Source organism: Monodelphis domestica, chromosome 4, assembly GCF_027887165.1.
Source record: "Monodelphis domestica isolate mMonDom1 chromosome 4, mMonDom1.pri, whole genome shotgun sequence".
Classification (NCBI taxonomy): domain Eukaryota; kingdom Metazoa; phylum Chordata; class Mammalia; order Didelphimorphia; family Didelphidae; genus Monodelphis; species Monodelphis domestica.
The window spans coordinates 313,581,775-313,609,243 of record NC_077230.1 but is presented as its reverse complement, the minus strand read 5'-3'; the positions used below and the strand labels follow the sequence as shown (position 1 = coordinate 313,609,243).

The following is a 27,469-nucleotide window of genomic DNA, read 5'->3' as shown; positions in this document are numbered from 1 at the left end:
GGGCATGTTAGCCTTTTACCTAGCACATATTAAGCATTTAATAAGAGATTGTTGACCTGTTGATTTGGAGGTAAAGAAAAAAGAATACTTGTTGAGAGCGTATGAAGATTTGGAGCAAATACTATTTTCCAGGATAAGTCAGAAATCTCCCCTCACTTCTTTTTTTTAAACTAGACTACTTCAAATAGCACTACTCACTGGCATATCACATTCTTCAAGTCTTCTTTCTGTTGAAGGCAGACTCAAGCAACAGAGGGTATCTGGGTTTTTTGTTTATGGAAACAGATTCCCTTCACCTGGGTAACTAACCCCTTGAGGTGTGTTCCTGCATGAGAAGAAACATCTCTCATGTACTCATTCTTCTTCCTCTTCTTACAGTCTTGCAGTCACATTTCATATGCTTTCTGATAAGTGATACCTCCATAACTATTCCGTGATAAAGACTTTCCTGAGGATGTGATGGATTCCAGGGTGTCCTCCCCTGAAAAGCAGGATAAAGAGACTTTAGTTGGTAGGTTCCTTTCGTTTCCTTATTATATTTTGGAATAGGTAAAGTAAACATTACAAAAAAGCAATGTGATATAGTGAAAAGAATAATCTTCTCTAAATTTATGATCTCTTTAGTGACTGAATATAATATGATCTTGGCATGTAATTTAGTAAGTAGAGAAGCCTGGACTTTCTCTTATTTAGAGGGCAGGAGGCGGATTAGATTAGATAAGGAAAGTTTGTGGCTTGCTGTATTTTTAAAATTTGTATAAAAATATTAAATTTTATATTAATTTTGTGGAAGAATTAGGTAGTGACTTTCTGCCATCTTTGATAGACTAGACATCTGATTATATAATGGGTGAAAGAAAAATGGAATAATAATTCAAGACATTTATTTATTTATTTGTCTGTTTGTTTTTTTAAAGACCCTTACCTTTTGTCTTGGAATCAGTACTATGTATTGGTTCCAAGGCAGAAGAGCGGTAAGGGCTAGGCAATGGGGGTTAAGTGGCTTGCTCAGGGCCACACAGCTGAGAAGTGTCTGAATCCAAATTTGAACCCAGGACCTCTAATCTCTGGACCTGCCTCTCAATCCACTGAGCTACCCTTCTATCCCCCAATTCAAGACATTTAAAAGGAGAAAATGATAGAGAATACTCAATCTCCTTGTGATTGCTATATATTGAATGTTGAGAATGAATCCAAATTAAAAACTGAAAAAAACAATGCACATCACATAAACAGATTCTAAGAGAAAAACTGTATCCTCTGGGAAGCTTATTTGGGTTAGAAAAGCAGTTCTCCTGAGGATTATTTATTACACCTTTGCACATAAATGAAAAATTATCTGACATTTCCAGTCACACTTCCTTCCATCCTTCCTTAATCATTGATATGTTTAGTATAAAGAAGAGAGCAAAGGGATAAAAACTCTTTGAAACAACTTTTTCTCTTAAAGATTTTCGTTTCCATAGAGGGAACTGATTCCAATTTATAAGAATAAGAGCCTTCCCCACTTAAATAGTTTAAGAAAACAGGAAGTTCCTAAGGGAAGCAACTCAGGATATGGATAGCCATATAAAATGCTTCAAATCATTACTAATTAGAGGAATACAAATGAAAGAATCTGAGGTTCCACATCACACCCATCCGATTATCAAAATTGACAAAAAAAGGAAATAATGCATGTTGGAGGAAAAGAGGCACATTGGTGGTAATCTATTTCAACTATTTTGGAAAGCAGTTTGTATTTATACACAAAAAGCCCTTTGACCTGGCTAATAATGCTATTGATAGGCATTTGTTTTCTTATTTGGGAAATGAAGATTATAAAACTTGTACTATTGATTTCACCAGGTTGTTATGAAGAATATCCTCTTTAGTCTTGTGGTTCTATAGGAATCTAACGTATTATTTTACTGTATGAGTTATTCATGTGAGTTTCTGACATTTCCCAACCCAACAAAAATTTTTAACAGGAGATAAGCATCTGGTCCTGATTACATTTACCCTTCCTCTTCCTGCTGGCAATGCCAGAGGTGCCATAGAACTGTGGCAGGCTGTGGAGTCAGCTTTGAGCTGACTGTTCTAGAAAGTGCATTTGACTGACTAATTGATTGACTAATTCTAGCTTGACAAGGTTTGACACAGTTCTTGAACTTTCTTTTTTAAGAAAACACAAGATCACAACTTGGATAATAGAATTCTGATCTGTTTCAGGATATCTTTACCAGTCTTGGTTGTGAAAATTATTAAGATTCATTTCCACTAGGAGTACCTCTGAAAAGTACCGTATATGTGGTACAAAGCGACACAGATGGCCAGTAAGGTGGTCATATCTCTCACTGTGCTTGCAATTTCCCAGGAAAGGTGCTCGAGTAAAAAGACAGGGGCAGGGTGTCTGGATGATGAGAGAGAGGCCACAATAATGCAGATTTTTGTCTTCTCATATGTCAAGTAAGGATGCTAAAGATGTATCTTGATACCAAAATTTAGAGGAAATCATGGTTAACAAAAATAAAATAATCCTGAATTTGGAATCAAAAGCCTTGAGTTTGAATTTCTGTTATTGAGTATTTACACAACCTTAGACAAGTTGGGACTATTTTTTGTTTGCTTTTGTATCTCTAGTGCTTATCATAGTGTCTTCATATAATAAATGCTTAATAAGTATTTTTTAAATTAAGTTCCCTGGGCCCCAGTTTTCTCATCTATAAACAAACAAACAAATAGACAAGAGGAGGTTGGACCAAATGATTAATATATCATGATATTTTATCTATGGATCCTCCTTGTTCCCTGTAACTTCCTATTTGTACCTTTTTTTCTTCCAAATGTGAAATATTATCATCTTAAGTGGTTTCTTGATACCTTCAGAGCTGTTTGAAGATACAAAGAGAATAGGTATCCATATGCCAATTTGAGGGAAATTTAAAGGAAAATTTACAAATACTAAAGAACTAAATCTCTAAATTCTATAAGAGAAGGGGCCATCTAACATCTTTCTTTGTATCCCTGAGACCAAGTCTACTTCCTTCTTCCTGGTAGGCACTCTGTTTGTAGAATGTGTTAACCTAACATTTTTCTTCTCTTTAATAATCTCTTTTATCTCTAGACAAAACCTGAAATAAGGGGGCAGGTAAAGGAAGGAGAGGACTTATAGTTAAGTCACACAAGGCTCTGAAAACTGTTAACATTCATTTCCATTATAGCTGGCTAACATCTGATTGGTAGAGACATTCAGGATTCTTTTGTGAGCATTTGTTTATTCATTCATCCATCATGAATGAAATCACCAAGAATTATAACTCCTTGGTATTCTACCTCTTACATAGGGATAGTTTTTCATCCATCAGGATAGTTGGGTCTATTTTCTCAGCTTCATGAAGGTGGAAATCTGTTTTTCGTATGGTTGTTGATTATTTTTTCTTTTCTTTTTTTTTCTAATCTACAGGCTGCTACTTTCTTTTTTCTTTTTTTTTTTATTAATATAATTTATTATCAGGCTCCTCTCTCCACTCCTGCATCATAGACAGTATCATCTAGTAAACATGCATATTTAGATTATGTCTTTCGTGTTTCTGTCTTTCAGTTGATTCTCTGGAGGTGATATTCACAAGTTATTCTTCAAGTATTCAATCTGTGGCTGTATATAATCCCCTCTTGGTTCTACTCATGGGGCTGCTACTTTCTGGCTACATTAACCAGGAAGGAATATTCAAGTTAATCTTTGTTATTTGAGAGCACTAAGTCTCAGTTACTATTTGTTTCAGCTATAAATCAATTTGCAAACTGAAAGAAATAGATACTTTTCTTTGACCCTCATTGCCTATAAGTTCCTCCAAAGTAGTAAGGTGAACAAACTTAGGTGTTTTATTTTGAAAATAAGTCGCATGCCAAAAAGTCCTTCCTGAAATTTCCCAGATCCTTGCTACTTCATAAGGACAGCTTTATTGCTTTAGGTTTTACCTTGTTCTGTCCTACCTTCCCCTCCAGGATTACTTTCTGTGTGACCTTAAGCCAGTTTGCTTTCCTGAATCTCAATTTCTTCTTTGCAGTGAGAAGCCTGAATTGTTTCTGAGGTTCCTTCTAACTTTCAAACTGTGACCTTACAATTTCAGTTCTAGATTTTTAAAATCCATTTAATGGAACTAAAACTTAGGAAATATCCACTGCATACAAGGTATGACTCTGAACTTCTTGGCGAATAAAAAATAGAGAGGAAACTCTCTAGGAGTTTCCATATATATTTTCCCATTATTAGGTAAATGAGCTTCCATATCCCATATGCCTACAAAAGGAGTTGGACTGGTCACTTAGCAAAAATGGCAGACAACCGAAGGACAAAATGCATACATCAGTACCTCTATGATGTTGAAAGAAGAAAAGGAAGACCCCTAGCACACTGGGAGGGTTTCCTGTTGTGGATTTATGGGAAAATAAAAATAGAAACTTCATGTGGCAGGAGGTGGAGGGTTGGAATCTGAACTGTTTCAGGGTAAACCCATATCAAATCAATTATATAACTGTGAATGTAGCGAGGTAGCCCAAGAGAGATGTCCATATACTTAGGACCAACAACAAAGAATGAACTTTTAGGCTAGGAAGATAATGCTAGTAAAAGATAATATTTATATAGCATTTTTCATAATTATTTCATCTGAGCCTCACAACCTGGGAGGTAGTTTCTTTTGTTATTCCCATTTTGTAGATTAGGAAAACAGAGGAAGACAGCAGCTAAGTGGCTTGCCTGGGTTCACATAGCTAATAAATATGTGAGTTAAGATTTGAGCTTGGGTCTTCCATGTCCAGTGCTCTATACCCTTTGCCACCTAATTGCCACTTAACCATACAACAAACTCTTATTATTCCTATTTACAGATAGAGAAACTGACATATGTGACTTGTGCAAGCTCACCCAGCTACTGTCAGAGGCAGGATTCAAATGGGAGCTTTTCTGACTCCAAGCCCAATGTTCCATCTATCCTGACAAGCTGGAAAAATGTCTTTCTTTGCCTAGCATTAAGCACTAGTCAAATCCTTCAGTCACATGCTCCAAATAAGATATTTCAATGTAATCTGAGCTCCAAAATCCATATTATGGGACTTTCTCATCGTGGGTATAAATCAATGTCTTACACCAGCACACTATCTATCTATCAATCAATCAACAAACATTTATTAAGAAATGAAGCATAAGTGTATTCCAGAAAAAGGGGACAGCCAGTGAAAAGACATGGGTCTGAAGTGTCATATGTGAGGAACACAGAAAAGCCCAGAGTAGTAGGGCTATGGAGCATCGTAAGGGAAGAAATGAATAATTAAACTGGAAAGACAAGTTAGGGCCAGGTAGCAAAGGGTTTTAAAAGCCAGACAGAGGGGACAGCTAGGTGACTCAGTGGATAGAGAGCCAGGCCAGGAAATGGGAGGTTCTGGGTTCAAATCTGACCTTAGATACTTCTTAGCTGTGTGATCCTGGGCAAGTCACTTAACCCCAATTGCCTAGCCCTCACTACTCTTCTGCTTTGGAACCATATTAATTCTAAGATGGAAGGTCAAGGATTTAAAAAAGAAATACCAAACAAAGGAGCTTACATTTTATTCAAGAGGCATTAGGGGGACACTGGAGTTAATCCAGTAGATGAAAGCCTAACTCAGATCTGCACTTATGGAAAATTTGGTTTCTGATAGCCAATAACTGGATATTGATTATGACGTAATAACCAAACCAGAGATGTCTGATGCCCTTTTTCTTTTGGTCATCTCAGGATACATTTAACAGATCCCGCCCCCCCCACCCCCGGTAGAATAATTCATGTCTCTACAACCATTATTAAGTAACAACTACAAAAAAGATGATGAAGACAATTCATGCTCTCGAGGAATTATAACCTAGACACTGAAGTAAGACACACACACACACACACACACACACACACACACACACACACACACACACACACACACATACAAATAAGCAGTCATTACACAATTCAACTCAACAAAGAAGTATTTCCTACCTTTTGATGCAAGTACAAGGCACTGTGCTTAGGACTGGTCATAAAAAGATGACAAACAACATAGTTCTTGTCCTCAAAGAGCTTGTGATTTAGTAAGAGAATAAGATCTACACCCCATAATTTTAATGTCAATTAGAGTATGCTAGGTGTTTAGAAGAGGCCATCTACAGAACTGAATTGCACAAATTGAATTAGAAGACCTAGAACGATTTAAGAAGCTCCAGGACCATTTAAAGAGAGGAAGGAGAGCCAAGACAGAAAGTCCAGAGAGAAAAGAGGGCTCCTGTTTTATCACTTCAGAGGGCTGGGGAAGGAGACTCTGGAATTGTTGGAGAGGGAGAACTGGGGAGACTTTCTAGGAGAACATTTATTGCTAGCAGCATCAGATATTGGAGAGAAGTCAGGCACGAGGAACATCAAGAAAAGGACTTTATATCTGACCATTAGAATGGGATCAGAAACCTTTTAGAGAGCTGTTTCTGTAGAGTGGCAGGAATAGAAGCCAGATTACAAAAGGATGAGGAAAGGAGTTGGTAAAAAACAGGGAATGAGTTTTAAATATCTCTCTGTATTATATATAGATACATATTCACACACATATATGTATACATGCATATATGCACATACAATATATGTCCTAATTCATTGGGCTCCATCTTATTTTTCTCCTTTGCTACAGGCAAATGTTTTTTTTTAAATATTAAACATTCAATCTTTTCTTTCTTTATCTATATGGAATATATAACAGAAATAAATATATAATAGACTACCTAGACATATATATATATATAAATGAGTATATATGTATACATATATACACACATGTATGTGTATGTGTATGGACAAGCCCATATATCTCCTAATCTATTCAGCTCCATCTTATTTTTCTCCTTTGCTATAAGTAAATGTTTTTTAAAAATTAAAAAATACATTCAATATTTTCTTTCTTTATCTATATGGAATATATAACAATAGAAATAAATCTTATGGAATATATAACAATAGAAATAAATCTATGATAGGCTACTTAGACATATGTATATATAAATGAGTATGTATATGTGTATGTATGGACAAGCCCATGTATCTCCTAATCTATTCAGCTCCATCTTATTTTTCTTCTTTGCCACAGGCAAGTATTTAAAAAAATTGGGGGTGTATAAAATATAAATAAATATATAGGCTATATAGACATGTATATATGTGATTGGGTATGTATATATATACATATATGTAGAAACCATGCATATGTGTTTAGCAATATTTGGATTTATATGTGTATGTGTATATATATACTCATGTGTGTATGTATACTGCTTAGTGCTCTTGGCTGATTTCCAAGACTAGATATTCCAGAGGAAGAGCTGACAAGCATTGGTAGAAGAGATTTCTTTCTCTAGTATTTCTTTTTGTGCCAAGTCCAGTCGCTGTCCTAATCAAGAATTCAGGAAAATTGGCCAAAGTGAAGAATAAGATAAGATCATAGAATCATCGGTTTTGAACCAAAAGGGCCCTTAAAAGCAATTAAGTCCAACCTTTTCATTTATGTGGGGAAACAGAGACTTGGGGAGGTCTGGTGTTCCATAGCTAGTCAAGAATTCCCAATTGCAATGTGAGTTCACTCTCTTCTATTCCATGCTGGAGTAAGAATAGAATAAAATGATTGCTGGGGAAAACAGTACCTGCTGAGTAATAACTAAGGGACTTTTCGTTTGTCTTTTGTTTTTGTTGTAGTTTTCATATGTAGGAAAGGTCTGGGCTTGGAGTCAGGAAGTTCCAATTCTATCTCAGACAGCTATGTGGACAAATCACTTATACCTCTCTTTGCTTCAGTTTGTCAACTGCAAAGTGGGAATAATATCACCTACCTCTCAGGATTGCTGTGATCATAATTATCAATCATAGTACCTGACCCATATTAAGTGATATAAAATGTCCATTATTATTATCATCACTATTATTAATAGCTAGGATTTATGTAGCACTTTAAGGTTTGTAGGGCACTTTTAAAATATTATCTTATTTGATCTTTACAATAATCCTGGGAGATAAGTGCTATTATTATCCCCATTTTATAGATGAGGAAACTGAGTGGCCCAAGGTCACATTGTATTTTCTTTACTGCTATTTCATAATGATTAATGATAATAGTTTGATTCTGAGACTTTTCCCCAGAAGTTGGATAGCATAGTTAAATCAGGGTTGAAGATTTAAAAGCAAGGAAGACTCGAATGTCTAAAGGATAAAGAAATCTAGATGGTGGCTAGCAAGTCATCACAGAGGCTGATTACAGTGCCAAGACAACAGAGCAAGCAACGTTAGGGGAGATTAGGATAATAGGAAGGAGATGAATGAAGACTGGACGTCACTGGAAGAAAATGTTTAAGATGAGTTAATAAGATATGTGCGAATAAGAAATTGCTCCGAGAGTGAAATATAAAAATTCAGGGTTTGGGAGGCAATATGACTTTGAGTATTGGTGAGAGATTTAGGAAAGTAGAATTTGGAGCCATAAGATGAAGTTTGAATTCCAGTTATACTACGTATTCTCTTTGCAACCATGGACAAGTCAGTTCATCAGCCTGAGCTCCATCTCTCCTAAATAAAATAAAGTTCTTTTATTAGATGACCTTTAGGGTATCTTCAATTACTTTTATGATTCTATGATGACTTCTGCAGCCTTTTCCAGTTCTAAATCTATAATCACAGCTGACCGTGCTGGGCTGAAGCTAGTGAGGAATGGTAGGTAATAAAAGAGCATTAGGTGAGGAGTCTGAGAAAATGTGAAGTCAGGATAACAACGACAATAGCCACACATTACTTAGACAACACTTATAGAACACTAATTTTTGAAAGGCATTTTACATGAGTTAGCATAGTTGATCCTCCCAACAATTCCTTTGAGATAAGTAATATTTATTATCTCTTGTTTTGGGCTGAAAAAACAAGAGGCTGAGAAAACTGAAGTGAGGTACCCAGGGTCATACAACTAGTCAGTGTCCAATGCAGGATGTAAATTCAGATTTAACTGCCTTCAAATTCAGCAACCTCCCCCCGGCCAAATATCAGGATCTACTAAAAGTAATGCTAAGGTTAGTGAGAAATAGACAAGCCTGATCTGGAGCTGACTACTTAGTAAACTTGGTACTTTGAGAATCCTTATGTAATTTACATCTATGAAATAATGAAAGAAAGGAAGGTTGAGAACTGGGATAATGGCAAAGTTAGTTTGTATTTCCTCCAGATTATTATTATATTAGTATAAATAAATACATATTATTATAAATTATCTCTCTCTATCTCTTTGCTCACTGATTTTTATCACAAAGTAAGAAAGTCAGGACTCAAAATTGCTAGAACAGGAAGGCTTTCTCTCATGCAGGAAGCAGTCGTACCCCCGCCTGGGTCCAGAGCTGATCCCAATGCTTTCTGCCCTGGCTGACTCTGGAGCAGAGCCCAACAGCTTCTCACTTAAGCCTGCTGCTAATGACAAGCATAGGCATCACCAATTCTCCTAACAGGGACAGCCTAGGTAATTTTAATGCTCAGGTGTAAATCTTGGATGATGAAGCGTGTTTTCCCTTATTCACTCTGCAATAAGTTTAGCGTCTAACGAAGCTGAGCTCTCTGCTTGGTGATTGATGACGCACAAGGTTGGTAGTACCTTGGGATTCCTCTGAAAGGTCAAGGCTGCTTTTTTGTTTGTTTTCTTGTGTGTGTGTGTGTGTGTGTGTTTGTGTGTGTTCCCCAGGTTAAAAAAAAATTGCATGTGTAGTAGAGAGGGAAACTAGTGACTCAGAAAAGTCCAGGGTTTGGCCCCTATCCTAGAGTCAATCTAATTGACTCTAGAAGCCATCATAGATATAGGTGTCATAGCACTTACAGAGGAAGGACTCTTACAGATCTTCTAATCCAAAATTCCTCATTTTACCAATGAGGTAAAATTATTTGCTCAAGAGAAGAAATGTAGTATAATAGAAAGACCAATGATTTTGAAGTCATAAGATCTGGGTTCTGTTTTCTGAGCCTCAGTTTCCTCATCTGTAAAATGAGGGGATTGGACTAGATGAACTCTGAAGTCCCTTCCAATGGTTCTCCCTCCAAGAGACCAAGGGACATGGGAGAGTTGAGTGATAGTCTAGTAAATTCTTCTAAGAAGAAATTAGGAAGCTCATCTTCCCATTAATTAATCATTGAACAAACTTTTTTTAAAGTCCCTACTAGGTGCTAGTCCCTGGGTAGGTATATAAAGACAGAAATTAAGCAATTCCTGTTTTCAAGAAGCTGTATTCCATGGGAGGAGACATATACATTCATATTGTAAAATGGAGATTTGAACCCCAGACTTCAATTCCCAGAAGTCCTTTGTAGTTCCCAGAATGCCTTATAATCTCCCTGAGTCCTCACCTGAGTGCAAGAACACAATTTGTATTTAAACTGACTCTCCACCTACTTTGGCCCTCTCTCTGCTTCTGCTTCTGCTTCCAAACACAAGGGGCTAGCAGGCAAGATGTAGAATAAGTGGTTGTGAATGGCCTCTGTGTCTAGGCATGTGCTTTCTTATTTTGTATTTTCTTTATTTCTTAATCTTTAATAAACCTCTAAAAATATAATACTTTTAGCAGAGAAACTAATTTTAACTGTTACTATATATATATAAAATACAAAGTAATGGGCAGTACAGAGAGGTGGTGCTAGCTATGAGAAGAACCAGGAACGGCTTTATGCAGAAGGGAATATTTACTCCATCTATGGGATTATGAGACTTTGCAGAGCTTACATGTATTTTATATGCATTTCTTATGCTTACTTAACTTTTTCTTCTGGCCAGTTCTCAATTTTTTAATACATTTATAAGTTTCTGCATTTTTGATCCTGGATTATTTATCTATAAGACCTTGATTCTATTTCTTTTTCTTTCTTCCTTCCTTTTAATGTGATCTCACAAACTTTTTCCTTGTAAATATAGTTTGCCTATACTTCATTTCCCAGGAACCTTGACTATCTTAATCCATAGTACTTTGCTGTGATGCATTTAGAGACCAAGTATTTATTGGATTTTTCTCTCCTCTCCACTCCTCTTCTTTCTCCTTTCCTCTCCTTTCTCTTCTCTTCTCCTCTCCTTTCCTTTCCTCTCCTTTCTCTCCTCCTCTCTCTCCTCCACTCTCATTGCCTCTTCTCCTTTCCTCTCTTCCCTTGTCCTTCTTCCCTTCCTTACCCTTTTCTTTCCTCTTTTTTTCTTTTCATTTCTAAATATTTATTTCAAGAATAAAGGCACAGATATTTCTCCTCATCATTTTAGGGGAACACTCTCCTCTTTTCCATCTTGCTTTCTAGAAAGAGTCAGATCAGAGTTAGCTCAGTCTCTAGCATCAGTTCCAGCATTGATTCAGCCAATGCTCCCAGATGAGTCCTCCTCTCAGCTAACCCTGGGCTGAGTCCCAAGTTTCCTTGTTCCTTGGGGTACAAGCCAACATAGACTTTTACTCTAATCACTAGTCCTTTTAAAGGCACTCCCAGTTCTAACTACATGGTTAGCAAATTGGCACCAGTTACAAATTATCTAAATATGCTCCAAAAGCTTCTCCAAGGCACTTCTATTACACATCATCACAACTCTCCCAGAAGTTCTGTCCCCAGCCTCTTCATGTGGTGAGGTGTCATCAAAGGCCTTCTGTGCATGTACCAATCCTTGTTACAATAATTTTAAACTCTTGCTTCCTACTTGTAGTAGGAAGTAATATGTCAAGATTTCATTTGAACTTTCATTTCTCTTGTTCTACTTGTTTTATATTTCAGATTCTTTATCTCTTCTACCTTAGAGATCTTGAGATCCATCTACAATGGGCTTCCCATTCTCAATGGTCTTTTCTACCATTAGTCTTTTAGAATGCTCTCTTTCCTCCTTTTTGATCTTCCTTTCTTCTGCCCTTTGACTCTTGTGGAATCTCAAGACAAAGCTGTCTCATCTCACTTCTTCCTTCTTTACCCCTTAATGTTTGCTTACTGCATCTTTTGTAGGTCCCTAACTGTTTTCCTTCCTTTTTCTCCCTTACTGCTACTTGAAATGTAACTTCTTTATCTGGACTCATCTCTTTTCTCCCCTCCCTGGTCCCCAGTCTTTCCCTGAAGTCTTTTCTGGTATGTTCTCTTCCCTGGAGAATTCCCTCCATTAATTTGGACAGCTGTTAGAATCTCTGGGTATTCTTCTTTCTTTTGATTTTGTGGGCTTCTTCTTGAAAAGGGACCAGCGGTGCTGAAGTAAAAATTATGACACGGCCATAGGCAGTTTGAAAAGATCTGCCCTTTTTCATCACAAAGGTCATATACAATCCATTTTTACCATTGGAACTGCTGTGTTCTGTGATCTCCACATCTAAAACATTTTTTTTTCCTGACTGAACATTCTACTCATGATTTACTGAGCCACATCGATATCAAGTATTTGGTATTCTCTATATCAGCTTTCTTTGTCCCCAAATGAAAGCCACCTGACATATTGCTAACCTCATTCTTTCTATGCTACCACTGTATTTCACTAGCGAATCCCCATCCCGTGTGCTATTTTTGATGAAGCTGTTAATTCATTAGTATATAGGGGACCTTAGAAACCTTAATGCAGTTTTCTGTTATTAAAAGTTTAAAACTGTTCTAAGACTTTGGGGATACTGTATTTTAACCAGGTCACAAGATCTCCTGCATTCACTGTTTTATTCTTGAATAGAATGTCTTCCCTGGAAATATCAGAAGCTGCCGCATATCTCTCAAAGGACCTTTAGTTCCTTTGTAAGCAGCCAGGCTGACAAAGGCATTAAAAATAGAACGGGTTTATTTAAGAGTAAGGAATGTCTGTATCTGAGTCCTTAGTAAAGAAATTGGGGAAATTTCCCCCAGTGAACTCTGTTTACCTCCCTAGAGGTTGAGTTCCTAGTCCCAGAGAAGTTAGTGTGTGAATTAGTTTTCACTATATGTATATAGTATATACATATATATATATATGTATATATATATATATATATATAAAATAAATAATAAATAGCTAAAAGGAATTGCAACCCAGTGTACTACAGATTGTGTTTTTCCTCAGCCTTTGATAGGTCTATTGATCTTCAATGGCAGAAGTAAATCTCTTGGTGAGGCTCACATCTTTGCCTTAGCATCCAGGCATATCTCTGTGCCTCTAGCCTGCACAGTCCTGGATCTAACACTCTTGGGAATGGCTTTGGCTACATGCATGGGGCACCTGTCCTTTCCCATGAGACACTTCCAGCTGGAAGCTCACTTGAGCTCTTATACTTCCCGTCTGTTCTATGCAGGGAGTGGGGAAGAGGAATTGCCTTGGCTTTTCTCAGTAGATGCCTACTGTATAAATGAAATATACTGTAGGGAAAACTAGCTCTAATGTGTTAATATGGATTTTCTCTATGAGAGAGCCCAAGTTCAGGCTTAAGTGCAATATTACTGATATAAGGCATACAGTAAATACTATTTTTATGGAGTGTTATATTAAACAGTAATGCATACATCTAAATACATAGTAAATATCTAATAAACCATAGAGTAAATATTTAACACATAAACAATACATAGTAAACATGTATTTTGCACTCACTATATATAGCTTATTGTGTTAGATATTGAGAAACAAAGTTTATTAATAAATAATAGTCCTTGTTCTGAAAGAGCTTATAAGTTAGCAACAGATCCCTCCCCTGTTTTCATCATTTATATTCATCTACTAAGGAGAATGAGTACAAAGAAAAGGTCATTTAATGTAGTAATACAGAATAATTTGGTAGTAGAGTTGGAAGCCAAGAAATGAGAATAACGTACTTCCTATGAGTTAGTACAAAAGAAGGTCTCTTTCTCTCTGTCTCTGTCTCTGTCTGTCTGTCTGTCTGTCTGTCTGTTTGTCTGTCTGTCTGTCTGTCTGTCTCTCCCCCCCTCTCCCTGCTTAAAAAAGTGTGGAGGGCCATTGACTTAGAAACTGGAATTCTGATTCTGTCACTGTTACTTTTATGATCTCAGTCACACCACTTTAAATTCTCTGAACCTCAGCCTTCTCATCTGTAAAATGGGGATACTATAGAGAGGTTACATTCTGACCACATAAATCTGTCTTGTATCACATCTGAATGTGACCTTTAAGCTGTTTACTTTTTCTGTATGTACTTATACATTTTTTCTGAGATCTTTCATTGTATAAGTGTAGTCTATATTCAGATACTCTCTTCAAATTTCTTTGTACTAATCTAGACACATATCATCCCCTTCCGCCCACCCCAATCCCTCTGTTTGAAAGTAAGTTTCTGAAGGCATTTTCTCTCTTTCCCTTTCTTTCTTTCTTTCTTTCTTTCTTTCTTTCTTTCTTTCTTTCTTTCTTTCTTTCTTTCTTTCTTTCTTTCTTTCTTTCTTTCTTTCTTTCTTTCTTTCTTTCTTTCTTTCTTCCTTTCTTCCTTTCTTCCTTTCTTCCTTTCTTCCTTTCTTCCTTTCTTCCTTTCTTCCTTTCTTCCTTTCTTTCTTTCTTTCTTTCTTTCTTTCTTTCTTTCTTTCTTTCTTTCTTTCTTTCTTTCTTTCTTTCTTCCTTTCTTCCTTTCTTTTTCTTTCCTCAACCTTTCTCCCACAGGCTCTGGCATAGCAGATACTAATAAGTGTTTTAAAAATTAAATTGAATTGGGGGCAGCTGGGCGGCTCAGTGATTTAGAGACAGGAGGTCCTATGTTCAAACAGATTTGGCTCAGATACTTTATAGCTCCGCAACTCTGGGCAAGTCACTTAACCCTCACTGCCTACCTCTTACTGCTCACTCTTCTGCCTTGGAACTAATGCACTGAATTGATAATCAGATGAAAGGTAAAGCTTTAAAAAAATTAAATCAAATCAAATTGGGTGCAATGCCACCCATCAGTTTATGTAAGAGAAAACATGAGAAATTTTACTCAAGAAAAGTACATTAATAAACAATAAAGCCCTACCTGAACATGAACTTCAGATTTTGGTTAGACTAAACATGCTACTTCAGCAGAATTTGGTGAATCCATCCATTCACAACTGGATGGCAGCCAGTAAAGATGTCAAAGCTCATTAATGGAAAATAGTGGTGACCTGCCTCTTTGTACTCATTCAACAGGTGCCCAGAGTAAAACCATTGGAGCTTGTGGCTGGTTTCTGGTTTTCCTTTCCTTCCTGTTGATGATCATCACTTTTCCCTTCTCCATATGGATGTGCCTAAAGGTAATACCTGGGAAAATAATAGAGATTATTCCTAAAAGCTACTGAATGACCACATTAAGGCTTAACCCACTCTACTATTCTCTTAGGTTGTTAAGGAATATGAACGGGCTGTTGTATTCCGACTTGGAAGGATCCAAGCAAAAAAAGCAAAAGGACCAGGTAAGAAGTAATGTATTCTGCATTTAAACTTTGTTAGCAATTTGGGTAATACTGCTCTAAGGTAGGACTTCCTAGAGATATTATCTAGACTTTATTTTTTGAAAAGGGAAAGGAGATACTTTGAGAGGTATCCTCCTTCTCATAGGACAAAACAAATAATGAGTGTCAATGAAGAAAGATATCAAGTAATCAGGGCTCTAAGAATGAATCCTAGTCCTCAGGGCTAATTTGATTTGAAAGTGTGTGTGTGTGTGTGTGGGGGTGTCTGTCTGTCTGTCTGTCTCTGTGTCTGTTTGTGTCTCTGTGTCTCTGTGTTAAGGAGGAGATGAGATAGTCTGTTGTGGTTATGTGTGGTTATATGTGCCCAGGGAGGGGTTAATCCATCCTTCAGGCTCCCTAGGATGTTGGCCTTGCCTTAGTTATAGCTCCATTGAAACACCGGTCTTAGGGCATTTTCTCAAGAGGCCAGATGTCTAGGGAAAAATATAGTATTAAAAATCCCAATGAAATACTGTGGCCATATAGATGAGATCTAAAGAACTGTTTGGTAACAAATGGAGAATACTTTTATATGTGGGAATTTAGTAAGAGGATGGTCAGGTCAGATTAACACCAGAATCATCAGAGAAAAGAAGTATAATTTGGATACCCCTTCCCTTTTCTATAAATACATTTTTAAAAACCCACAAGGGTTCTTAACCTAGGGTTCGTGTACTCATTTTTGTGTTTAAAATTCTCTTTGATAACTATATTTCAATATATTTTGGTTTCCTTTGAAATTTTGTTTTTTTATTCATTTAAAAATATTCTGAAAAGAGGCCCAACATCTTCATCAGATTAACAAAGGATCTATCATGTAAAAAAGGTTCAGAATGGCTGGGCTAAAGGCTTAGAGAATGGGTTTCTGACCATGACAAAAGAGAGGAAATGGGACTATTAAAAAAAGTATATGTAGCAATTAATCACTTTAGACTAGGGCAACAGAACCATTCTAACTTGGACAAACTAAGTCTGGGAAATAAAATAAAGCTTGATCTGAGGACAATATAATAGTTACATGTAGTTTGATTTGGAGGAAAAATAAGCCATCCTTTACAAATAAACCTGTTTCCCCTGGGTTTTCATGTACTAAATGTCCCAGGTATACTCGTCATACTCGTCTCTAATGAGTTACCTCAGAATGCCATAAGGACCAGTGGGAAGTCATCCAAACTGTTAATGAAAAGACTCCTCACTTTTGCTAATTGAAGCTAACCATCACTTTGTATCTCATCTGTTACCTATCATCAGTAGGGAAAGTCACCATAAGGCAGTGATCCTCCAATCAAGTCACAACAAAGGTTGAAAGATCAGGATTTGGGGGAGAAAGAAGGACTCCTAGTAGTTTTTTCCTCTATGGGATTAATAGCCTCTTGCATGGTTCTCAGAATCAAAAGCCAGTCTTTTGCTTCTATAACTCTATATGATGAATGAGAATTGATAGGTGCATTCAAAGTGTCAACACTAATTTTTTAAATGCATTTGCTCTCAATATTCTCCCTCCAAATGAATAATTAATTAATGGCAGGAATGCATTAAATCATCAGTTTAGCAACTCTGTGAAAGCCTCACATGGGGCACCATAGCATGGAGGGGTATAGGAGTGAGGGGGCACAATAGTGTGGTAGAAAAAGCCTTAAAGAGGCAGATAGGTGGCTCAGTGGATTGAGAGTTAGGCATAGAGTTGGGAAGTCCTGGGTTTAAATCTGGCCTCAGACATTTCTTAGCTGTGTGACCCTGAGAAAGTCAATTAACTCCAATTGCTTAGCCCTTACCAACCTTCTGCCTTGGAATCAATATTGATTCTATGACAGAAGATAAGATTTTTTAAAAGAAAAAAAAAGCACTGGAGTCAGAAGACTGGTTCAAATTCTGGTTCTTACTAGCTGAGCCATAACTATCAATGAGCAGGGTACTAGAGCTTGGTATTCAGGGGATTCCCAGTATCATGATGGTAGCAACAACTTCATTCTATGGTAGGCTTCCTCTCTTTTCACCAATTAAAAACTTCATGGTATTTTAATGTGTATGTTTTTTTCTTCCTACCATATGTATTGCAGTTACACTCTATCATTGCCACTTGCTTCAGGTGCAGAAAATTCTAGTTATAGTCCAACTTATTAATTGTGTAACAGTGAGCAAGTTGCTTTAACCCCCTTGAGTTTTAATTAGCTGATATGTAAAATGGTGAATTTTTTTGTCATTTTGATAATACCCTCCATAGTTCAGCAATTCCCTCAGTCAAGCTCTTTTATCTACTGCCTTAGTAACCATTTCATCTTTTATTTTTTGTGAGTCAGACCCACAGCCATATCCAGCTAGCCAACAAAAGCCAGCAGAAGCCCTTAGATAGATCATATCTTTCTTTTTTTTACTACCTATTCTTATTCAAGGAACTCCTGTTTATTGAATGAAATTGCTTCTTAGGTTTGGAGAGAAAATTCCTTTTAATTATCACTTTTTCCCTTATTGCCTTCTAGTGTCAGACAAAATATAACAGGAGATTCACTTGCCCAGCCTGGAAGGTCAGAGTAAAACTAGCAATATTTTACCTGCATTCCTGCCAGTCCCAAAATTGTTGCTTTGTATATACTTACAGTGATTTGTGAGGAAAGTGCTTTGTAATTCTTAAAACACTATGCAGATGGAAACTATTATTATCCTAGCATCTTATTTTACTTCTTTTTACCAAATACTTTAGTGACACAGAGAAACTAAAAATATCACTTCCCCTTCAGTAGAACTGAATTAGAAGACAGCTGTGGAAGATCTATCAATTCTGTAATACATTGGGGATTTAGAGGAATGTGGAATATAAGGAAGATTCCCAGAGTTACATTTTTCTTTTGAATTATAATATAGAGATAATTGAGGAGTTCCACATGGAGAAGCCTATGATGTTCAATACTAGGTGATATGCCTTTCATATGGATCTATAATGATCTCTTTCCTCAGACACATTTTATTAAAATTGTCCTGATTTTTTAGAAAGCAGAAACTCAAAACCAATGGCAGATATGAAAAGGTCAGATGAGTTTTTGGAGTACTAATTTAACCTCAAGGAATTTATTGTTGTTGTGTTATGTATTTTTGACTATTCAAGAAAAACATTAAAAATATGCCTTCTTTTTGGTAGGTCTTATCCTGATACTACCATGTGTAGATGTTTATGTCAAAGTCGATCTCCGAACTGTGACCTGCAACATTCCCCCACAAGAGGTACCAATAATTCATGATCAATTTATTAGAAATGCAAACCCAAACTCTTAAAGTATATGGAAATCTCAAGTAGCCTTACTCAACTCAATTGGGCAACTTTACTTTCATAAAGCCTTGGACCACTGCATTGCCTTTTTAAGTTTGCTTGAGTATCACAGGATAATAAATGCAACATGACCTCTACCCATTATTACTTCTTTAACATAGGAGTTTCATGGCTTTTAACACATGGCTTTCATGACTCCTGTGAATTTCAAAAGATCCTGCCTGTCCTTTTGAATGAAAGAAAAAAATTATTCATTTAGTGCTCACTATGTGTAATACATTGTGCTAAGGGCTGGGCATTATGCATTATGTATTATGTAATTAAATTAAATAATTACATATGGAAAAGTAAGGCAATCCCTGCTCTCAAGAAACACACATTCTGATAAAGGATACAATACATATAGAAAGTCTCAGCGGTGAGTCAGGTGGAAAGATCCAATTATTCTCAGTGTATAGCAGCAAAGAAAGTGATAATTTATGATCTTTAATATTATTTCCACTGATAAAATAATAGATTTCTGATTAACTATTTGATGGTGCTGAGCACTTTGGCAACAAAAAGGTTTCTTTTCTAGGTTGTCAATGTCAATAGCTGTCACAAATTGCACCAGTTGTAGGAATTTCCAGGCAATATCTCTATAGAAACTATTTCCTAGGATGATACCTAAAACTGGTAGCAGCCCGACCAGTGGTCAGAGAGAGTATTACTATTTCCAAGACTTTGTTGGACTTACTTGTCTGCTGTTGGCAGTTGCTCAGCAGTTGGTGGTAGTGAGAAAGGTAAGTTACCTTTTCACAAGGATGGCAACAGAATCTATGGAGCTGGAAGCTGAGTTGGGGTGACGAGGCACTGATATTCCCAAAGCTCTTGTGTTCAGGGTCCTAGGATCTTTTTTGTAAAGATTCAGCAAGGTAAAGAGTAGAACAAAAGAATCAAGAGCATATAGGAATGTGCAGATGTTGGGAATCTAGTCAAAGAAAGGAGACAAAAAATAAAATGGTTTTAAGCAAGGTTGTTTCTTTTCTCATTCATTATACTAATATGAAATTGGAGGAATATAAAATAATTTATTCAAATTAGGAGTCAATCCATAATTAAAATTTCTAAAATATGAGATAAAAACATTAAAAAAACCTAACTCAAACAAATATTTTTTCATAGAATCATAATATTTTAGAGCTGGAAAGGATCATCTAATTCATTTTTTTCATTTTGCAAGAAAATGAATGACCAGGGAAATGAAGTGACTCATTCAAAGTCACAGAGCTAATTAAGGAAAGTTCTAAGTCTGGAGCCCATTTCTACTCTGCTGCTTTTTACACTTCCATGGCAAGTAATCATTGCCACTCTGAACTTATCTCCCTATATGCCAAATAGGGATGATAATACTTCACCTGATTGTTGGATTAAAAACCCACTTTGTGGACCTCAAAGTGTCATTGAAATGTGAGTTAATATTGGCTGGGTGGAGTTTGCTTGAAGTCCCATTCTGAAGACTGCTCCATAGAGGTGATTGTGGGGTCACAAATTCATAGAATTTGAGAGTTGAAAGTGAGCACAGTAGTAATATAGTCCAACCTATGCATGAAAGTAACCTCCACTGTAACAAAGAGTTATTGGATAATTGCTCTGTGCCTAGAAGAGACCTCATAGGCTTCCCTGATACATAGTTGTCCATTCTTAGGTTCAAGACTTCCAGAGAGAGGAACCAGCTCTTATTGGAGGCTGTCTATTCCAGAATTTTTTTCCCTGATTTCTAGCCCATGTTGACTTTGGTAACTTCCACCCATTTTTCCTAGTTCCTCTTGGATATAACAAAACAAGTCTAATTCTTTTTTTTTTTTACATGATAGAGTCCTTTAAATATTTGAAGACATCTATCAGTCCCTCCTTACTTGCATTCCAAGCCTTCTTTTCATCAATCTAAACATAGACAGTTCCTTAATTTGATTCTGACATGGACTCAAGGCCATTTACCAGTCTAGTTTCCCTCCTTTGAATATTCTCCAGGTCGTCAGTATCCTTCTTCTTTTTAATCAATATCGTTTTGAAACCTTGCACTCAGGCCAGAACTCACCACTGTAGGGTATAAAACAGTGGGGTTTAGCAACTTCTTATTCCTGCAAGTTATGGATCCATCTCCTTTAATGATACCCATGATTATATTAGTTTAAATTTTCCCATGCTATGCCAAGAGAGTACAAGTTTTGGAAGGGCTTATCCATCTAGAGAGGCTTCAGAATCAATATATATGTGCTCTCGAAACCAGCCAGGATACTTTCAGTCTCATTACCTGATTGGTTGATGAATGATGATTTTTAAAAATGTTAATCTAATATAAATATATAAATAAAAAATAAATTTAAAAATTTAATCTATGAAAATCAGCTTATAAATCTTAGCCAGGTAGCCATCTGAATCGTAGAAGGAGTACCTACATCAATCACATTATAGACAATTTAAGAATATCAAATGTTAAAGGGTGAAATTTCGGTGTATATTTGCCATTCAAAATGCTAATGTTCTATTTGGTAAATAGGAAAACCTCCCCACTAAAATCCAATTTCTGGCTTAATACTCTCTATGAAAGAAATTGGATAAAAATGCAGATATAAAGTTGTCTCTGAAAGAAAACTTTAAAGCTTTCCCCTAACCTTTATATAAGCAATAATAACAGTAATAGTAGTCTTTTTTTTTTTCCCCTTAGGAAGGCTTCTGATTTTATGTTGCCTTTTTTTTCAAATGTAGAGAATGTCTTTCTTTAAGTAGTAAACAAGCAAATGAGCAGTTTCAGTCATTTTTTTTTCTTATAAAAACGAATTCAAGACATTTTTAATGAATTTAGCTATAACTAATTAACTAATTAACTCATCTGAACCCAGACAAGCTCATGTAGGTTCACAGGAAAATAAGGTCAACAGAAGGCTACTGCAAGGCAGGCCAGGATGCCCCCTTTGTTATAGCTGCTCCCAAGTATGGAATGGACTCCTCACTCCCCCAAACAAAAACAACTTAAAATAAAATAAAACAAACAACCCTGTCTTCCCAAATCGGAATAATTCTCATCTCTTTCTGGAAAGCTCTCTACTTTTATGAGATACCTTTTTCAGTTTCTTCCCTGGTGTCATACACTGGGGAATCTTATCTACAAAATGCCAAAAAGAAGAGGTCAATTCAGTCCAAATCAATGTAATCTCTCTCTGGGGAGTGCCATAGTTTAAGCCTTTCTGTTAGCCAAAAAATACAGCATGGTCTCTAGTGTCATCTAGTGGCTACAAAAAGCAACCACCTTCAAATGCATCCACATTTGGATGCTGCAAAACTACTCCTTGAATGGAACATCATCAAGTATTAAATGCTGGAATCAGGGAAACTTGTTTTCTACCTCTGAATGGATCTACAAAAGTTAAATAAGGCTATTATAGCTTCTGATAATTGTTCTGAATCCGAATGGGATACTAGATGGAGAAATGGCCCCCATACAAAAAATTCTCCAACTCTAGACCGTGTGTGTGTGTGTGTGTGTGTGTGTGTGTGTGTGTGTGTGTGTGTGTATTAGCATGAACATTAGGCTAGAATCCTGGTTGTCTGAGCTTTGGCTAGCTGTATGAACTTCAGTTAATCTCTCTGCATTATTTAAATGAAGAAGTTAGAATAGATCTATGACCTCTTAGATCCCTTCCGGCTCTAAAATTCTATTAAAAAATACACCCGGGTACACAGATTTCAGTTTTTCTCTTCCATGTTAAAAGTGATGACCAGGGTATGGAATACTAAGGGAGAAGAGCAGGGATAGAAAAGCTTCAGCACATTTGGAAACTTGAAATACAGACTCTCTAACCACGCCACAACAGCTGTTATAGGAACACAGACCCAGAACCATTTGCTGTTTCTTTGTATCTTTCCTTCAGATCCTCACTAGAGACTCTGTAACTACACAAGTGGATGGAGTGGTCTATTACCGAATCCACAGTGCTGTTTCCGCTGTGGCTAATGTCACTGATGTTCACCAAGCCACCTTCCTACTGGCCCAGACCACTTTGAGGAATGTCTTAGGGACACAAACTTTGTCCCAAATCTTATCTGGCAGAGAAGTTATTGCTCATAACATTCAGGTAAATGCACACAATATTAACAATTTGCATTTCATGCTTGGAGGAGTCTTTATCTATCTATCTATCTATCTATCTATCTATCTATCTATCTATCTATCTATCCATCCATATGACTGTCTGTCTGTCTATGTATCTATATCTCTGCCTGTCAGTATGTCTATAACGATCTATCTATCTGTATGATTGTCTATCTGTCTGCTTCTCTGTCTATCTCTCTGATTGTCTCTGTCTATAATGATCTATCTATCTATCTATCTATCTATCTATCTATCTATCTGTATGATTATCTGTCTATCTGTCTGTCTGATTATCTATCTATCTATCTATCCATTCAGATTGTCTGTCTATCAGTCTGTCTATAACGCTCTATCTATCTATCTATCTATCTATCTATCCATTCATCCATCTATCTATATGATTGCCTATCAGTCTGTCTATAACGATCTATCTATCTATCTATCTATCTATCTATCTATCTATCTATCTATCTATCTATCTATCTATCTATCTATCTTTTTGTCTGCCTGTCTATTGATCTATCTATCTATGTCTATCTATAATATATCTGCCTGTCTGTCTGTCTATCTATCTATCTATCTACCTATCTATCTATCTGTTGGTATGTCTGTATATCTATCTATATATCTGTCCCTCTTTCCACAAATAAGAGCAATGGCTTTCAAGGACATAGGTTTCATTCTGGAGTATTTTCTCCCCTTTTCACAATCATAAAGTATATTGAAGAAAAAATGGTGACAGTGAGCCCCAGTGATTTTTCAGACCTTATTGTCTTATTTATTTCATTTTGCCATTATAAATTAAGGATTATCTAAGAGGAAGTGAGGTGGCATAGTGGATAGAATGTCATTTTTAGAGTCACAAAGATCTGCATTTGAATCTTGCCTCAAATGTTTACTAGTTGTGTGACCTTGGGCAAATGACTTAATCTCACCCTTAGCTTCATCTTCTGTAAAATGAGGATAATAAGAGCTTGAAACTTCTTGAAGCTAAGGCTTTGAGGAAACCCTCTACACTTAAAGTGCTTTGAAAAACTTAAAGTACCATATAAATATTAGTTTATTATCTTTCTGAAGAACCTTGAGGTAAAGAATTGAGTTATTTTAGGCTTAAGCTAGTATGGAGATTTGCTTGTGAAGTAAACTAAGTATTTTGCCCAATTGTAAGAGGTTAGGAAAGTTTGGGATGGGTGAGGAAAAGAGAGCATTAGGGAGCAGAGAGCTTCCACTCTCAGAAATACTTGCCTTATGGCCTGATCTCTCTGGCTTGCTTACTGAAAACTATTCACATCTGGATGTGGAGCATTATCTAGCAGAAGCAATTTTGATTAGATTAATCCATCCAGGAATCAGTCTAGATTTCTATCTTCTTGTAATCTTTTTTAGTAATAAACCAAGCTAAATCCAGTAAAGTAGCCATGGAACTGCCTAAAAAGTGAAGAAAGGGAGTAAATAACAAAGGAGAAAAAAAAAGAGTGGAATGAGTCTTATAAATTTAGAGTACAGGAATGGCCTGTCTTCTGAATGGTATTGTACTTTCTCTTATTTTGGAAATAGACAATACTTGATGATGCTACCGAGCTGTGGGGCATTCAGGTGGCCAGAGTGGAGATTAAAGATGTCCGGATTCCTTTGCAGTTACAAAGGTCCATGGCAGCAGAAGCTGAGGCCACTAGAGAGGCTAGAGCCAAGGTAAGAGCTGTTCATTTTTAGGAGTCAGTTTCCAATCTGAGGATCATGGGGAAAATGAGCCAAAGTGGTGAGAAATATTCCTGCTATTTGATTGTGTGGCATTAGGCAAGTCACTTAACTCCATCTCAGTTTTATCATCTGTGAAATGGGGATAGTAATAGAACCAACCTCAGGGTTATTGTGAGGATAAAATGATGATATGTAAATTGTTTTGCAAACCTTAAAGGATTTTTTTTATTCTTAATAAAGTTCTTAAGAATTTTTCCTCTGGACTTAGGGAAAATAAGACTTTCTACTATGTAAAGAAGTGCTACCTAGAGAGCATAAGAGGAAATTAAGAATAAGGTTAAAACTAATTCCTAATCAGAGCTCTGACCCCAAGTAGTTTCTTGGGAATATCCAGTATTCTGCCTTTGTTCAGAGAGTAGTTCTATATCTGATACAATTGGCCACTTGAGGTTCAAATAAATAATGCATTTAATAAATATATATTCTTATACTTTCCAGGCAAAAGCAGTTTTCAGGGCAGTTAAAAGGCCTTTCAGAGAAAGATAAAAGCAAGTCAAAACTTCCAAATGAGGTTAAAATCATTGAAGAAAGGGGTTCACAAGAGTCTCAAGTGCCCATTGCTAATGTCTTAGAACTGACTTTATGTCTTCTTTGCTCAAAAGACCTCAGCTGGGTTCCAGATCAATCTACCTAAGGAGAAAATTGGAGCTAATATAGTTCTTTATGTCTAAGCTGGTATGGCTGAAAATAGGGAGTGAACTCAAGACTTTCCAGTTCTACCAGTAATCCTAACCTATAACAACTTTGATTTTTAAATGGGGTGTTCCCTGTATTCTGAGGAATTAATAGAGATGAGAATTTTCCTTCCTATAACTCTTTCAATGGTTTTGTTATGAAATAAACTTTTCTATAATCTTTCCTTGCCACACATCTGGATATATAATTAGCTCAGCCTCAGATATTACAAAGCATTGAATTTGGACATCAAAAGTAGAAAAATGTTTAAGAGCAATAGCAATGATGAGTGAAAAGAGTGGTCAAACTCCCAAACAATTCTTGGTTTGTTTTATGTCTGCTTTCATATCACCATCATTTCCAACTATATCCCTTCTACTCCCCTATCTAGAGATTCATTTCCTATAAAAAAGAAATAAAATCTAATTTTATTAAAAAAGATAATAGGGATGAAGAGAAGAAAGTCAAGGAATAAGAGAGGACCATGGTGTTCCAAGTGCTATTTAAACCCCACTGAGATATTTTCATTCACTGTTATTATATAATCTAATTCAATCACCTACCTACTATGTGTAGATGCTGGACTGGGAACTAGGAACATGAAGATAAAATGAAAAACAATTTCTACTGCCAAGAAACTTACATTCTACTGCAGGATTCATAAACTGTGACTGAAGGTCACTTAGACTCCCAACTAGACCTTACCTACCAAACTATAGACATGTCTCCTAGGACCTACTCTCTACCCTTACCAGGACTCTTCATTGTAGATCCTACAAGAGTCATGAGTTATGACTCAGGTTCTCTCCTAGCCACCAGTCCATCCAGGACTTGATGCCATAGTTCAGGACTCTTCCTACCAAGGGACCTGCTAGCTGTTATCCTAGCTTTGTGTCTGTATTAGGAAGCCCTGGTCACAATTACCCTGGACCCACCGACCATAACCCAGGGTCTGCCTTGAGATCTGTCTCTACCTCTTCCCTCTCCCTCACCCCACCTTTCCAGGAAAAGAATAGTTCTCTCCCAGAATCAGAAGCATCCATTGCTCTTCATGAATAAGAGTTATCAGAACTTGAATTAGATCTTGTAATGTCTGCAATAAGATGAAGAAAAGATTCTCTAGAATAGATGATGACTGCAACTTCTAGTCATCCCTTTGTAAAATAATACCAAAGATGGAGCAGTGATGATTCCCAAATGGCCTGTGGGAACTGCTGATATTTAATTGAGATTCATAGTGGTGAATGTGATCTTTTGTTCCCTTGTTACTCTAGGTACTGGCAGCAGAAGGAGAGATGAATGCTTCTAAATCACTGAAGTCAGCGTCCATGGTACTGTCTGAATCTCCTGTAGCTCTTCAGCTCCGCTATCTGCAAACTTTAGCTACTGTGGCCACAGAAAAGAATTCCACCATTGTCTTCCCTCTGCCCATGAATATCCTAGAAGGCATAGGTACCATCAGCCCTAATAATCACAAGAAAAAAGTAGAGCTACAATGACAGTCCCCTGACTTAACCCATTTCTCAGAAAGGCCCAATCTGTTGTAGTGAAGAAACAGGCAGATGAACAGTTAGAATCCATGAAAACTCAAAGTAAGTAATATGCAATTCCATAGCTGGCATAGATACAACAACAAAACATTGTCTAGACTATAGAACACTTTAAAAAGGGATGGGGGGGGGGAGTAGCAAAACCAATAAGGAACTTGTAGTGTTTTTATTCCAATGGGGTAATTGGGTTCTCCCTGAATTTTGGCTAGTCATTTTTAGAACAGCTGAGGCTCACCTTTTCATTAAGACCTTTTATCCCTTCAGGTACAGTAGATAGTTCAGGTAATTTATAAAATGATATGAATGCTATATTTCTACCAGATCACTTCTTTATAATTCCAAATTAGTTGTATGCTAAGCATCTTTGAATAATAATAACAATAAATATTAAGCTATTTCCTTAAATGGCTCTCCTTTCTTGCTCTGGTGTGACCACTGGAATTGGGGGAGGGAGAATGAAGGAAAAGTTGTAGCCACAGAAGTTTCCTCCTTAATCAATCAACAAGTCTTTATTTAGGGTGTGTTCCAAGCACTTTGTTAGATGCTAGGAATAAAAAGACAAAAATGAAACAGTTTGGACTATGATGCCCTCCTCAGGACTGGAAGGATTTTGACATATTTTTTCCTGTTCTTGGATCTC

General features: G+C 36.6%; 1 protein-coding gene across 1 annotated transcript; it reads left to right on the top strand.

Moving 5' to 3' along the window:
* Positions 1-271: 271 nt before the first annotated feature.
* STOML3 (stomatin like 3) lies at positions 272-27,224 on the top strand. The gene is made up of 7 exons (XM_007495372.3): positions 272-511; positions 15,142-15,245; positions 15,332-15,404; positions 18,580-18,662; positions 22,623-22,826; positions 24,401-24,535; positions 26,554-27,224. Exons 1-7 carry the CDS (start codon positions 460-462, stop codon positions 26,776-26,778), a joined length of 876 nt encoding a protein of 291 aa, XP_007495434.1. The 5' UTR covers positions 272-459; the 3' UTR covers positions 26,779-27,224.
* Positions 27,225-27,469: the final 245 nt, after the last annotated feature.

Excerpts from the sequence above, each read along its gene's own strand:
- STOML3 (XM_007495372.3), top strand. The coding sequence starts at position 460 with ATGGATTCCAGGGTGTCCTCCCCTGAAAAGCAGGATAAAGAGACTTTA. Across the intron at positions 15,246-15,331 it reads CCATATGGATGTGCCTAAAG|GTTGTTAAGGAATATGAACG; the intron begins GTAATACCTGGG and ends CTATTCTCTTAG. Across the intron at positions 15,405-18,579 it reads AAAAAAAGCAAAAGGACCAG|GTCTTATCCTGATACTACCA; the intron begins GTAAGAAGTAAT and ends TCTTTTTGGTAG.